General features: G+C 38.4%; 1 protein-coding gene across 2 annotated transcripts in view; it reads left to right on the top strand.

Annotated features, from left to right (window-relative positions):
• The first annotated feature begins 3919 nt into the window (after positions 1 to 3919).
• The window catches only part of MAPK8IP1 (mitogen-activated protein kinase 8 interacting protein 1), a 63745-nt gene continuing 53100 nt past the window's right edge, over positions 3920 to 14564 (top strand). The window contains exon 1 of one of the 2 annotated variants that reach the window (XM_039358673.1): positions 3920 to 4424. In XM_039358673.1, coding sequence (XP_039214607.1) covers positions 4339 to 4424 — 86 coding nt within the window. In that variant the 5' untranslated portion in view covers positions 3920 to 4338. The remainder of the gene's footprint in view (positions 4425 to 14564) is intronic. The other variant, XM_039358692.1, reaches the window with a different exon arrangement.

Raw genomic sequence — 14564 nt, 5'->3', positions numbered from 1 at the left:
CAATTTTGGCTCAAAATGTTTTGTTGCTTTTTACAGATGTTGTAGAGTAACTACATTATGTATGTTTTATTCTCAACAATGAATTCAATAGTTGAATCGATATTGTTTTGTATTTATTGCCAATAAACTCTGCCAAACTGAATGACCCCTAGTAACTTCTTGGAAACTCTTAAGACTTCAAAAATTGGGGCAGTTGTCCTGCTATGGGAATTTAAGGCATAAGAGGCTTAAGAACGATCCTTTTTGTCCATTAAATTCACCCAATCTCCAATGTTGTTGCTCAAGTGACATCACAATCAGTAGCTGTGCCCCACTAGCCTTCATGAAGGTCAAAAAAATCTTCCTCATCTCTAAATTAATCAAAGGTTATCACAAACATGATGACTTATATCATTGTTTCTTAACCTTGGCAACTTAATACATGTGGACTTCAACTCCTGGAATTCCTCTGCCAATATGTTGAATGGAGAATTCTCGAGGTTGAAGCCCACATATTTTAAAGTTGTCAAGATTGAGAAACATGAACTTAAAGAACACAGGAGGAAGTAACTCAAACTGAATTTGTATTTGAGCTGAAATTTGAACTGTAGGGAAATAAATAAACGGATAACTGAGAACACAATATAGCTACACAGGAATGCTTTTCACTGCTAGAAGTAACTTGAGTAACCTGTTTTAAAAATACTCTGAAATTAAAGATTGTTTTGTCTTGACTAATTGTTTTGTTTTTGTCCAAGCCTTCCTCATATGCATCATTCAACTTTGTTTTCTATCTTTTGAAGAATACTAAATTCTTCAGATCCTACCATGCAATTAAGTTGCTTCTCAGCTGCTATGGTGAGATGAAGTTTTTGAAGAATGCCCAAACTCTTATACTTTCAGAGCAAATTAAAAAAAAGAGCTGAAAGCTTGGATTATTTTTTACATTCTTATTGAATTTATCTTTTTACCACAGACTTTATTAATGGAGTCCCAGAATTATTATTTAAGTTAGACTTTCAAGAGTAACAACCTTCCTTGGCTGTCCTGAAATAACCCGCAATGAAGGAAATGTTTGCAAAGATATTGCCATGACCAACCATGGAGTGATTATCAATGATTTTTGAAATTGCTTGCTGGATTTATAGAAGTCAAAGAATAATGACCTGAAACTTCATAAGCTTTAAGTTGTTGGTAATTCCAGTAATTAAGTCAATTAGTCAGAAGTCAAACCATATGCTCCAGAAAAAGGTAATATATTAAATAAAAGTTGATATATTAATGTATGGAATGATAGATGGCCCAACATGGCATCCAGGATCATAAATGTAGCCAGAGACACCATCTTTGGTGCCTAATAAATTCACTCATCTGACTTTGAGCATTTAAAAATCTTTTAAATTAAGAAAAATAGGAAGCTGGCATGCTACAAAGATTCAGAGTCCAGTGGTACAGGTAGTCCTTGACTTACAACAGTTCATTTAGTGACTGTTTAAAGTTACAACGGCATTGAAAAAAGTGACTTATGACCGTTTTTCACAAATTACAACTGTTGCAGCATCTCCATGGTCACATGGTCAAAATTCAGACACTTGGCAACTGACTCATCACATTTGCCATGTCCTGGGGTCATGTGATCACCGTTTGCAATCTCCTTACAAGCAAAGTCAATGGGGAAGCCAGATTCACTTAACTACTGTGTTACTAACTTAACAACTGCAATGATTCACTTAACTGTGGCAAGAAAGTATCATGGGGCAAAATTCACTTAATGTTTCACTTAACAAAAATTTTGGGCTCAACTGTTATCGTAAGTCAAGGACTACCTGTAGTTTTATTTGTAAGAATGCCTCTGAGCCACGTAACCTTTCTTAAACAATGAAAATGTTGAGTGGGTATAGTTTAATGTATTGTTGGAATTGTGCCCACATGCTGGACAAAGAGCAAAGGTGAACAAGAATAGTAGAAGAATCCAGGGCTAGGGGATGATAAGGAGGATTCTGATAAATTGCTGCTTCTTAATTACTAGGATTGCTAAGGCTTCCATTTCGTGAATGAATAAAGATTGTCCAGCAAGGGCAGTCACATGTTCTTAAAATGTCAAATGATTCCAGAAGACACAAATGATGAGACCACTGTTACATTGATATTAAAACCATAAGATTTGTGCATAAGGAAATTGAAAATTGCATTAGTACTTCAGATACCTTCTAGGATTTTCAGAATGGGTTAACCTTGAAATTAAAAAAATCCATTTAGTGTACTTTTTAGATGCTAAGACCATTTGCAGGAGACATTAGGAGAAATGGGTTATGTTAACCACTTGGGAAACTAATAATAATATTAGCATCTGCCACACAATACCCTGACTTAACTGTTGATGAGAAAGACAAAAAGTCTGCACAGAGAACATTTTAATACCTGGAGACGGCAGAAGAGAAAGAACTGGAGAAAATTACAAAATACAAAGACCTGCAAATTGAAGTAGAATGACTCTGACAAAAGAAATCAAAGATAGTATTAATAATAATAGATACCTTGGATGCAATTCAAAAACATTTGGAGCACCCACTTGAACACCATCCAGCATTGACAAAATCACCTTCAGTCAATTGCAAAATGGCAGCTTTACTTGGAACAGCTTACGTCCTATGATGATACCTCTGAGACTATCAAACAACAGCATCTCCCTATCCCAGGTCCCTGGGAAGAACTCAGTAAGTGGATAAAAATGTCAAATCCAATCTAAACATCTGACTCCATGAAAGAACCCAATTAAAGAAATTAGTCAAAAATTATACTTGTTCATTTATTTTTTGAGGCATAGGCAGTAAAGGCAAGATTAGAACCGGCAACAGGGATGGCACTTTTTATAGTTTATAGCTATAGTTTTCTGTCAATTTAAGGATGGGTGTAGACAATATCAGTTCAGCAATGGAAAAAACCATCAGTTCATCAATCCTTCTTGTCAATTAAAATTCTATATAGAATATAAAACTGAGGTTGTAGATTCAACTTTCCAATCTGTCCAGATCAGAAAGATCTGGGTAGTCTGGGGCTGGACTCCAATTTTGTGCTTAATCTCAGCCTCATGGTGTAATTGAAAGAATGTGGGGTAGGGTGGTCAATGTGGGATAGTAGAGTTATGTGTGTTGCTTAGATAAGAGGGCTGCATGGTATAGTGGTTAAGGTGCTAGACTAGACTGGAGAGAGCCAGGTTCAAACCCATCTTCAGTTTAGTAATTTTGGACCAGTCACTCTCTCAGAAGACTGTGGTGAGAAAAAAACTGGAAGAGGAAGCATTTGTATATTGTCTTGAGCTTCTGAAGGAAGAGTGAGATATATATCTAACGAATAAATAGATATTAGAGATGGTATCCCCTGTATACTTCTTGCTGCATTTGTGCACATTGGCCTTTTTCTCCCTCAACCACCATACTTCCCATCCTTTGCTGATCTCTACAATTTCTCCCCTGTACTAATTCTAATTCATGGAAGCAGAGCTGGGTCCTTGGGGGGGGGGGGGCAGGGATGAGGGATTTCCATCTGGCTTTTGATTTCAAGGTTTGTTTCTGCTGTTGGATGGTGATGACGACTTTATCTTAGGCTTTTATTAGGTTCTTGTTATTAGCATCGGAAGCTTTTATTTATTAAATTTATACACCACCATCTCACTCTGGGCAGCATACAATTAAAACAATTTATTTTTAGGATTCTTTCCCTCCCACCACCACCACTATCATCACTCCTGGGGGTCTCCCCTCGGCTTGCTCGGGTCCTGGCCCCACTGGCACCGCGCAATTCACCCCACTTGCTTCTCTGCCGCTGGATCTTCCTCGCCTCCCCCCCCCCCCCCCGCCGGGCACTCAGGCTCCACAGCAGCTTCCCGCCTTACTGCCGCTTCTTCACAGGTGCTTCTGCTCCGCTCTCTTCACTCCCCTCCCCAACCTTGCAGACCACCCGCTTGGCCGAGGTTTGGGGTGGGGATGGGGAGCAGTAGCTTCACCTGCTCTTGGCAAGAGGAAGGAGGGAAGTGGGGGAGGAGGCGACGGGGGCTGCTGTATTCCAGCCTGGCAGTGGGGGCGACCTCCGTCTTGTTGCAGTTGCTCGTGGTCACCTCTGCCTGCCCCTCTCCGTCCCCCGCCCATTCGGAACTGTTGGCGACCCTCTTCCCTCCCACCCTATTTCTCGCCACCGCGCCAACAACCGCCACCACCATCCGCGCCCGCTCCGGTAACAACTAATCGCTATCTGGCTGTGAACACTCCCTTCGCCCTGCCCGCCTACCGGCCTGCCAGCCAGCATCAGCAGCCTCTCCTCCGCCTCCCCCCCCCCACCTCGCTTGCATGGAGAGGGAGAATGGCGGAGAGAGAGAAAGGAGCCACGTCCCCGACCGGATCCTCCCCGTTCTTGGGGCTGCACCTCGCCTCGCCCCCCAGTTTCAGGTACTGGAGTTTCCCCCAATTTAGCCACCCCCGGGGGGCTTTGGGAAAGGAGATGCCGTAGCGGCAGGAAAGGGCGGGGGGAGGAAGCAACAGCCTCTACTCTGCCATCCCTTTTCTAACCCGTTTTTCATGATTTACCGCGCCCCCTCCCCGCGCTCCCCCGGGCATCCTTTTCCCCTTCCTTCTGTGGGGCTGCGGAGAGAGAGAGGGTTCCCGCCCCATCCCTGTTATCTATTGCCTTGATGTTTATTATAGGGGATGAGATGACTTATTCTCACCCATGCCCCAGCCCATAAGATGAAAAGGGAAGACGTTTGGAGATTTCCCGCTCAATGCTAGTTCATTCACACCTCCACAGGGGTGTAGGGAGGGTAGGAGATTTGGGGTCCGATGAGTCGAACGGGAAGGCCAGTGGGATGTGCAGCTGTCCTCCCCTTGCTTTATGGCCACTCCAGCTTGAGCCTTGCCAGGCATTAACAAGGAGGTGGATGCCAGCACCACGTCTTCCCTCTTCCTTCTGAACAGGTGGGGTCTCCGACTGGCCAGCACACAGGACTCCTGAAGGAAGTGAAAGCAGCCAAGCTGCTTTTGGAAGAGGAGCGATGAGTAGTGGGGTGGCAGAAAGAGACAGTAGTCATGGTTATCCTGTTGTTTTGTGGGGAGAAGAGGAAGAGGAAGACTCCTTCTTCACCTTCCTCTGAATATGACTGAATTTAAATGGCTCTGCATACACTTGCCTCAATGAACTCGTGAGCACCACCTCTCCTCCCCACAATGTTTCCATCCCACACTGTTACACACGTATTCCTGAAAATATGCATACAACCGCTTCTTGCACTACTCTGGCCTTCCCTTTGCACACATTTCTCTCCTGCTGTTTGCTACCAGATCTTTCTCACTCTCATAAGCATTAGTCACTTCTTACCACAGAAAAATATTACAGCTCTTCAGAAAATTCTTCAGTTAAATACCGCTGTCTTCTTCAGGTTTGGAGCAAATGGAATGCTAGTTAAAAGGACTAAAATATTTGAGATAATGTAAAATATGAACATAATACCTAAGAGGAATTAGCAGTTGCTTCAGCAGAGAATACAAACAGACCTTAAACCATCTATCAAAAATTGCATAGAAGAAATAACAGCCTGGAAGACATTTATTTCTGAGATTACATGTTGCATTTGGTCAGCACCTCAATGTTTGCCTCTGTAACTGTTTGTAATTGTAACTGTTTTTTTTTTTTTTAATGGATGTCTGCTTTAAACTACTTTATGGGTCTGGACATAGTCTTTATGAGAATGGCTTGTAGATATTAGGTGCATTTCCATATTGGTGTGCACTGGAGAGTGAAATGGTTTCCAGGCTGAAAAGATTGTGAAAGATTAATCATACTGCATGATTCTACAGTATCTTTAACTTAAGCTGGTTACAATAACCAGTGGATCAGATCAAAGAAAGGGAATTCTGTGATTCCAATAATTCCAATAGATTCAGTTATTTAGTCACTGGTTCTGTGAATAACAATAACAGTAACAGTAATAGTAATAATAGCAGCAGCAGCAGCAATGGAATATTTGTGCTAGAAAATCTCAAAAAATTAACTTGTTTTCAGGATCTCAAGATCCTTTATCTTTTTAAATGACCAAAGGATGCTTAGAGGCTTTTCTGAGCTTCTCCACATTATATCTTCATCTAAGAACTTTGCTGTTAAGAACTAGTCATGCATCTTGTGTCACTATATTTGTTATTTGTGGTTTTAAATAACAGAAGTGCTGAGATCTGAGATAAAAAAGACAGCTCATAACATTATTTAGATTTAATAAGTGGGATAGAAATTTACCAAATGGCAAATTGTTTTGATAATAAACAGAACAATCTTTTCTTTGATCAACATATGAGTCACCTTCCTAGATGGACTTAAACTAGTTTCCTACTTCCAAGATTGACCAACCAGAGGAGCACATGAAAACAATAAACATCCTCTATCCAATGTCATGTTACAGCCTTTTTATATAGTATATAACCTGGAAATGCTGGGAATTCCAATAGATCACATTTAGGAGGCACTAGATTTAGGAAAACTCATATTTTATTTATGCTTTTGTTATATTTTTATCTCACCTTTCTTCCACCAGCTCAAGGTAGTAAATATAGCACCCCTTTGTCTTCCTCCTATATCTGAAATAATAATACTGTGAGGTAGGTTGGGCTGGTGAATTTTGCTGAGAGAGTGATTGGTCCAAATCACTAAGTGAGCTTCTGTTTTTGAGAGGGGACTTGATCATAGATCTCCATGCTATTTGTTATATTGCACTTTTCACCTGATTTTCCTGAAAGGAATTCAAGGGAATGTGAATGTATATACGTATATGTACGTATGTGTGTATATAGTATATATACTGTGTATTTCTTATCAGAATAATCATGTGAAATAGATTAACCTAAGCAAAACTCTGTCTTCTTGGTGATTGAGTGATTTGAATTTAGATATCCTTAGTTCTAATTTGACAGTCCAATCACAATGCTACAGTTTTTTAAGGGAAGTCTGCTGTTGAACATGGAGATATATTTAATTTATATCTTGTTTTTTTTTTTAAGTACGCAAGGTTGGACCCAATTACTACTTGGTTAGGAGAATACTAGAGCATCACATGGATTTAAACTGAGAGGCTGAAATAAAATCTTGAAGAAAACAATCACAAAGCACTTCTATATTATTGTCAAGAAACCCGTGGACAAGCTTGGTTCGAGGGAGTACATGTCCCTGTGTTTCCTTCAGAAACTATAAAGGACACATAGTACTCACCATCCAATTTTCTCTAATAATAATCTTGTAAGATCTAGTGGGCTGAGAGTGTGATTGGCTCAGTCACCTAGGGACTCTGTGACTAAATAGGAATATGAACCTGGTCTTTCAATCTTTGGTTGCTTTACCTCATTGTCTCCACTTACAATTAATAGTAAACTTATCCTCCATAAAACTCCGGAGGGACCTCGGAGTCCTAGTAGACAATCACCTAAATATGAGCCAGCAGTGTGCTGCAGCTGCCAAAAAGGCCAACACAGTGCTAGGCTGCATTAACAGAGGGATAGAATCAAGATCACGCAAAGTATTAATACCACTCTTCAATGCCTTGGTAAGGCCACACTTGGAATACTGCATCCAGTTTTGGTCACCACGATGTAAAAAAGATGTTGAGACTCTAGAAAGAGTACAGAGAAGAGCAACAAAGATGATTAGGGGACTGGAGGCTAAAACATATAAGGAACGGTTGCTAGAATTGGGTATGTCTAGTTTAACGAAGAGAAGGACAAGGGGGGACATGATAGCAGTATTCCAATGTCTCAGGGGCTGCCATAAAGAAGAGGGAATTAAGCTATTTTCCAAAGCACCTGAAGGCAGGACAAGAAGCAACGGGTGGAAACTAATCAAGGAGAGAAGCAACCTAGAACTAAGGAGAAACTTCCTGACAGTGAGAACAATTAATCCGTGGAACAGCTTGCCTCCAGAAGCAGTAAATGCTCCAACACTGGAAGTTTTTAAGAAGAGACTGGACAGCCATTTGTCCGAAATGGTGTAGGGTTTCCTGCCCGAGCAGGGGGTTGGACTAGATGACCTCCAAGTTCCCTTCCAACTTTACTATTATTATTATTATTATAAAACAGTCTACTTCCCTATTAAAGAGATTCCTACAACTGGTGACCCTGGGTTGTGAAAATGTTTATGTGTGGCTTGAAGAAGTAGTTTTCTTTCAATTGTCCTGAAAATATTACTGGCCTATTTAACCATATATATCTGAGTTTTAATATTAACACTCAGTGGTCATTTTTACTTTTATTCTGTCTTTTTATTGTCTTTATGTAGTAAACTGAAACTATATTCAATTTCAGAAGTTATTTTTGCAGCTCATCAATAATACATTACAAAACAAGTAGAACTAAACTCTTTCTTCCCTTCACTCTATGCTATGTTTTTCAAAACTAAAAATGAAAGTTTCAAACTTTTCTTACGTTTTTTTCATATCTGTGGTATTTGGCCATTCAAAATCTGTATATTATTTAATTGAAGGCATTATATCCTGCAAGTCTATTTTTCCATCATTTTCAAATAGTCATTTCTTTTTAGGTCCTATCCCATCAGCTGCGTTATCTTGTGTTTTATTTCTCTCTGATTGTTCTGATCCTCTATCCCAATCAGACATTGAAGATTTTGGGATCACTGAGCATGTCTGAACCTCATTGAAATATTTGGATTACCCTTTTTAGCCCATTATGGCAAATATATATTTCTAAAACCATCGGTAATATCTTTTGTGTTATTTATGAATAATACCATTTTGATTATGAAGATTTAGCATTCACTCTGGAACATTATTAATATTGTGCATAATTTGATACTGTCCATATATCTGCAGGTTCTGTTTACCAATACATTTCTCTTCTTATTTTTCTAATTCTGTTTTCAAGCCATTTAAATAATGAGCCATCCTATATTTTCAGATTGTGCTTAATTATTTGTATACTGTCTACTTGAATAATTCTAGGTGTCTTAAAATGTGTATCTTGAGGCAGCAAGTTCTATAAATAACTGTTGTGTGAGAAGTACATTTTGTTTGTACTGAATTTCCCTTCAATACATTTGATTGGATGATTTGTTTTCTTACAATATAAGGGAAGAGGGAATTTCCATATTATGCATTGTTTTATAAACCACATTCTTGTTCAATCATCTTGCTTTAAGGCAACAAGAATTACATTTTCCTAGTAATAAATGTCACGGTTTGAATGTGAGACTGTATAATTTTTCCTTAAACAGAAGCAGACTTACATTTGGAGTTTAACTTGACATTGTTTTAAACTTGTCCTTAATGTGACCATAAAGTTTGCATTAGTAGGACATACTCTAGTGCTTCCAAATCCTCTTCCAAATTAACTGCTTATTGGGATGACATTAAAAGCAAGGAGAATAACATGTGTTTTTTCATTCTCTATATATGGCCTTGTAATTTGTAATCTTTCTCTTTATGCAATGACTAATTAAATTCTTCAAGACACTTTGCAAAAATAAGGGTCTAAAGCATCAGTATTCCCAAAGGTTGGCTTTAATCTTCCCATCCCCATATATTTAACCTTTGAAAGACAGAGCTGATCTATTATAATGAACTACTGCTAATATGCTACATTAGGCTGTACCAAGCTGGCATGTGCCCAAGTATCTTGGTATTACATCACCCAGAATTCCCAGCCTGCCATTAACAATGCTGGCTGAAAACTCTGGAAGCTGTAATCCCAATTTTTGGAGGCACCACACTGGAGGAAATCTGTGTAATTCATGAATCTTGCCAGTTATCTTGGTTGCCCTGCAATTTTTCAAGTCAAATTTAGCATAATATTTATATTTGATACACTATTGTGAGCTCAATAATCTTCTCTTTGTGCAATGGGTTCCCACATGCTAAAGGGATATAAATCTCTCTCTGTGTGTGATGTGCTTAGCTTGCATTCCTATTATTCTGTTTAAAAGGTCAATATGATTCCCTTAGAAAACATTAAGGCTATGCTGGCTGCCCAAAACAGTTATTTCCAACCTTATTGTATTGGAGGGCAATCCAGAATTCGAAATTTTGGAATTTTGAGAGCAAGTACAGGTATTCCTACAAAATGATTCCTATGGTGGGGATGTCCCCATTATGAGCCAGGATATTCACTTTGATATTATCCCAGTTACACTTTGATATTTGTTTTCTGGCCAAGTAGATAGTGCAGTGCCTACCATTTTATTTCCCAGAAATGCACCAAATGGCATTCAGAAACATCATTGGAAATGTATTTTACATGTAAGGCTTGTGTTTTACTCTAAGGCATGCAAATTTTCTATCTATGTTTTAAATTAGAAGAAGAATTAAAAAAAAGATGAGCAAGGAAGAATAAGGGAGACCTTATTACATTGAAGATATAGGTTCCAAATTCAGACCATAATAAATCCCCATAATTAATCCCCATAATTAATCTTGTAATTCAGCAATTCAATATTTGTTTGCTTTAAACTATGCTATCAAATCATAGCAGACATGGGAATTCTTTAAAACCTCTGCAAATGTTGTTGTTTTTTTAATAAGTATTATCACATGTGGATGATAGCTTTTTGAATTCTCACTTGTAGTTCTAAAGCTGTTACAAAGTTCTTTGCAGCTGAAATTAAAGAAGAGGAAAGAATCTTGCAAGGTCCGCAGTTAAAGCTGTCATTAAAAATACAAATTAGAAAGCAGAAACTTACTCACAAAACTAGTTAATTCAGAGGAGCAATGCTCAGCCATTCCCATGATAGTCTTTGCCTGGCCCCAAATCACTCTCCTGGATACACCGTTTGTCTCCTGGGTTCCTTGCACATTAATAAAAAGAACAGCATCTAGAAATGCAAGAAACAATATCATAGTCAGATTACCAAAATCAGACAAGACAGGCATAACAAACCAGATGTAATAGATTTTGCTGGAATTATTAGGTGTCACTTGGTTTAGTATTGGCTTTGGGCAATTGTGAATTCACCTCATATACAGCTTGATTTACAACAGTTTAATGACTGTTCAAAGTTACAACGGCACTGAAAAAAGTGACTTATGACCGTTTTTCACACTTATGACCATTGCAGCCTCCCCATGATCACATGACCAAAATTCAGGTGAATTTTGGCAACTGATTCATATTTATGACGGTTGCTGTGTCCTGGGGTCTTGTGATCACTTTTTGTGACCTTCTGAAAAGCAAAGTCAATGGGGAAGCCAGATTCACTTAACAACTGTGTTTACTAACTTAACAACTGCAGGGATTCACTTAACAGCTATGGCAAGAAAAGCCATAAAATGGCGTAAAACTCACGTAACAAATGTCTCATTTAGCAACATAAATTTTGGGCTCAATTGTGGTAAGTCGAGGACTACCTGCATAATACTGAGCCTATAGCCAATGATGTCCATTTTATAGCAGCGATGAAAAGCAGTTGACTGATGTCACAAACTAGGACATTTGAATTCTGAAAATAAAAACACAAAGGTAAAAATGTAAGATCTGGGTATAAAGAGAGCTCTAAACCTCAGATTATAGTGTTCTTGCTCATGATGCTTTGATTGGCAATGGCTGTGGCCTGTTCTTTTTCAGTGAAAATGTTATGATATTTGGTATATTCCTGTACTCTATGATGGTCCCCACTCTGAGTTGTTGTTGTACAGGAAAAAAAAGCTAAACTGCAGGGGTTCAAAGAGATTAAAATAAAGTAAGACATAAAATAAGAAATAAAATATAAAATAAAATGCCAAATAACAGCAGAACTTTTCCTTTTCTGCCATTAAACACTTTTCCCTGGATGATTTTGGAATGGATAATGCAAAAAAAAGATTTTGGATACCCGGTTATACTGTACTTCCTTTTCCTGAAGGAAGAAATGCTTCTGTAGTATGCTATAGCACAGAATATGGCAATCATAATATGGCAATCATATGGCAATCGTCAGTCTTTCCTTTACATCTCTTTGTTACAGTGATGCTGATGTGTATTGTTTTCCCCACAAAAATTATTATTGTACTCAGTTCAGAAGTTTCAGTCAGCTAGAGCTCGGATTTTAATTCAGGCATTTGAGCTAAATAAGCATCTTCTTAATTTAATGAGGAATTTGTGAAGTATTTTTTAAAACATTATAAAGAAGGAGGAATGACTGAAAGAGAAAATATAACATTTGTCATTTGTCGCCTTGGTACTAAGGTTAGCCCTGACCTCAGTGCAATATTTCAGACTAGAAACATCTGCTGCATGCAGATCTATTGGGACTAAGCCTGTAAAGTAATGAGTTGATTACTCCAACTGGCAGGAGTCCTATCATTTACTGGAAGAACCCTTATTGTCTATCTGTTGCACATATAGCATGGAGGTCTCTGCTATAAAAAGGGCCTTGTATCCACTGGAGATTTCTAATAGCTTTTTCTAAACCATTGTGAATCCTTTTGGGAACTAAAGGACCAAAGAAGACCCAAAGTGAGTTGATCTTTAGCCAGTAAACATTATAGGCAGGGGTTTGGTTTAGAAACTATACAGTATGGCCAAATGGTTTGAGAATTAGCAGCTAATCTGGCTTGTTTTAGGCAATGACACTTTTTGAAGTGATCCCAAATGAACCCCAATCCTGTACTCCAAACACCAGCAAAGAATGTAAGAAGTACTTGCAACTGATAGTTATGGAAATGAAGAAACCCTTCCTACTGTAAAAAAAAAACTGTACATACATCAGCAATCTTGCTGACTGTGCAACTGGCAATCTCGGCAAATGCTTTGTCACAATCAATAGCAAGAAGAAAATACTGAGTGTGCATGATCTAGTCTATATTGAAACAAGAGCAGCAGGGTGGGCTGCCTGTAAGCAACAACCTGTGAGTGTGAGATAATACTGAAGCTGGGATAACAATATTTCTTTGGCCAGGGGATTATCTCTGCTGGTCAGCTATGAGCAGGAGTGTTTTCTAGTCCTAGGTTGTTGCAAGTCCTTCAGGATAAAACATCCTGCTCTGGCCTTTGTTAGCCTTGGCTTCAGTGTTCCCCTGGTTGAGCTGTATGCATTCTTTTATAATGACAGAATCAAGTAATCAGTGGAACACATATTGAGCAAGGGAGAGAAATGTTTACCGTCTTGCAGTAAACTTAGTAAAATCAACATCTATATAACAGCAACACCAGAGAGGTTATGTGTTCTGTTGCTTGGGCCTGACATCCAAGCTTGGAAAGTCTATTTGTCCAATGTAATTCAATGTCAGAAGCAATGGCAAAGCAACTTAGTCATGATGGACAACGATAGTGTTAGGGTATGTGTGCATGCTTTTCTAGCTAAATTAGCTTCATGAAAGGAGAATAACAGTACTCACTGCTCATGAGCTTGACAGCAGAAAGTAGATCAGTGTTTCTTAGTAGGTTTCTGAATGATCTATACTAAAACATGAGAACAGAACAGTAAGTAAACTCAATTTGTAAAAAATATTAAGAATTATTGATATTTTTATGTTTATTTCTTAGTCTCAACATTTTTTAAATGCAATATTAAGTATTTGAGCACCTAAAACTGAGTTGCTCTTTGTGGATTTTTGATGGTTGATTATTAGAGTTTTGTGTTAGACTTTAAAATTTACAGTACATCAGATATAGATTTGTACTGCTTGTGTAAGTTATTCTAGTGCATAGAAAGGGGCTTGCTGGAAGTAATTGGTTCTACTCCAAATTCTATCTGCATCTGCCTCTGTCCTTGTGGCTACACTTTATATACTTGACTGTGTTGATGGAGCTTTATGCTCTATGGAAAATAAAACAGATCCCACAAGCCTGAAGTCAGCCCATTCCCGTTTTACTGGATCAGACTAATTGCCTATTTGATCCACTATACTATCTCCAATGCTGGGCAAGGGAAGCCACTGGGAAACTTACAATCTGGGCATAGCGGAGATAGCTATCCCATCCTGTTATATTCAAGGGTTTGGCATCCTCTTATGAAGAGCCTGTGCTTGGCTGCTGTCAGATTGAACTAGAGAGTCCATAGGCCTTAATCCAAACTGGCAGCTCTGATGGGAAAAGCAAGACTGAAAATGAAATAGACAGAAATAGAAAATATGATATATCAAATACATGGAAGTAATTTAGAAAAGCATATCAGGCTTCATTAAAGGAAATGAAGGCAGGAACACAGGGAGAGTTAACAATGTCAAAAGGCAAATGAAATAAAATATTACTTACTTTTGTTTGGGCAGAACTCAGGTAAGTAAAATACTGTAGTCAGAGTATTTTTTTCAGGTTAATTAAATCTGTTGTAAAATTCTTGGGGTTGCGTTTGGGGACATATCTTGATTTTACACTGGTAATCATTTGTCTCTAAGCCAGTTTTCCCAAATATGGTACCTCCAAATATTTTAGAACAATAATTTCCAGCTTTCTGAAAATTGTAAGATAACTCATGGTATCTGGATCCATAAAGTTGAGCCAGGCTGACTTAAATCATTTTGCCCCAGCTATTCTACTACTAGAAGTACTATTATGTTCTATCTGGACTGCTAGCTATGAGTATTCCTTACCTTTAGAGACTGCATTGTAAGGGAATTTCAAAGAGAATAG

The sequence above is a fragment of the Crotalus tigris genome, unplaced genomic scaffold (assembly GCF_016545835.1).
Source record: "Crotalus tigris isolate CLP2741 ecotype Arizona unplaced genomic scaffold, ASM1654583v1 scf7180000017576.4783729, whole genome shotgun sequence".
NCBI lineage: Eukaryota > Metazoa > Chordata > Lepidosauria > Squamata > Viperidae > Crotalus > Crotalus tigris.
This window is presented reverse-complemented; position numbering and strand designations above follow the sequence as displayed.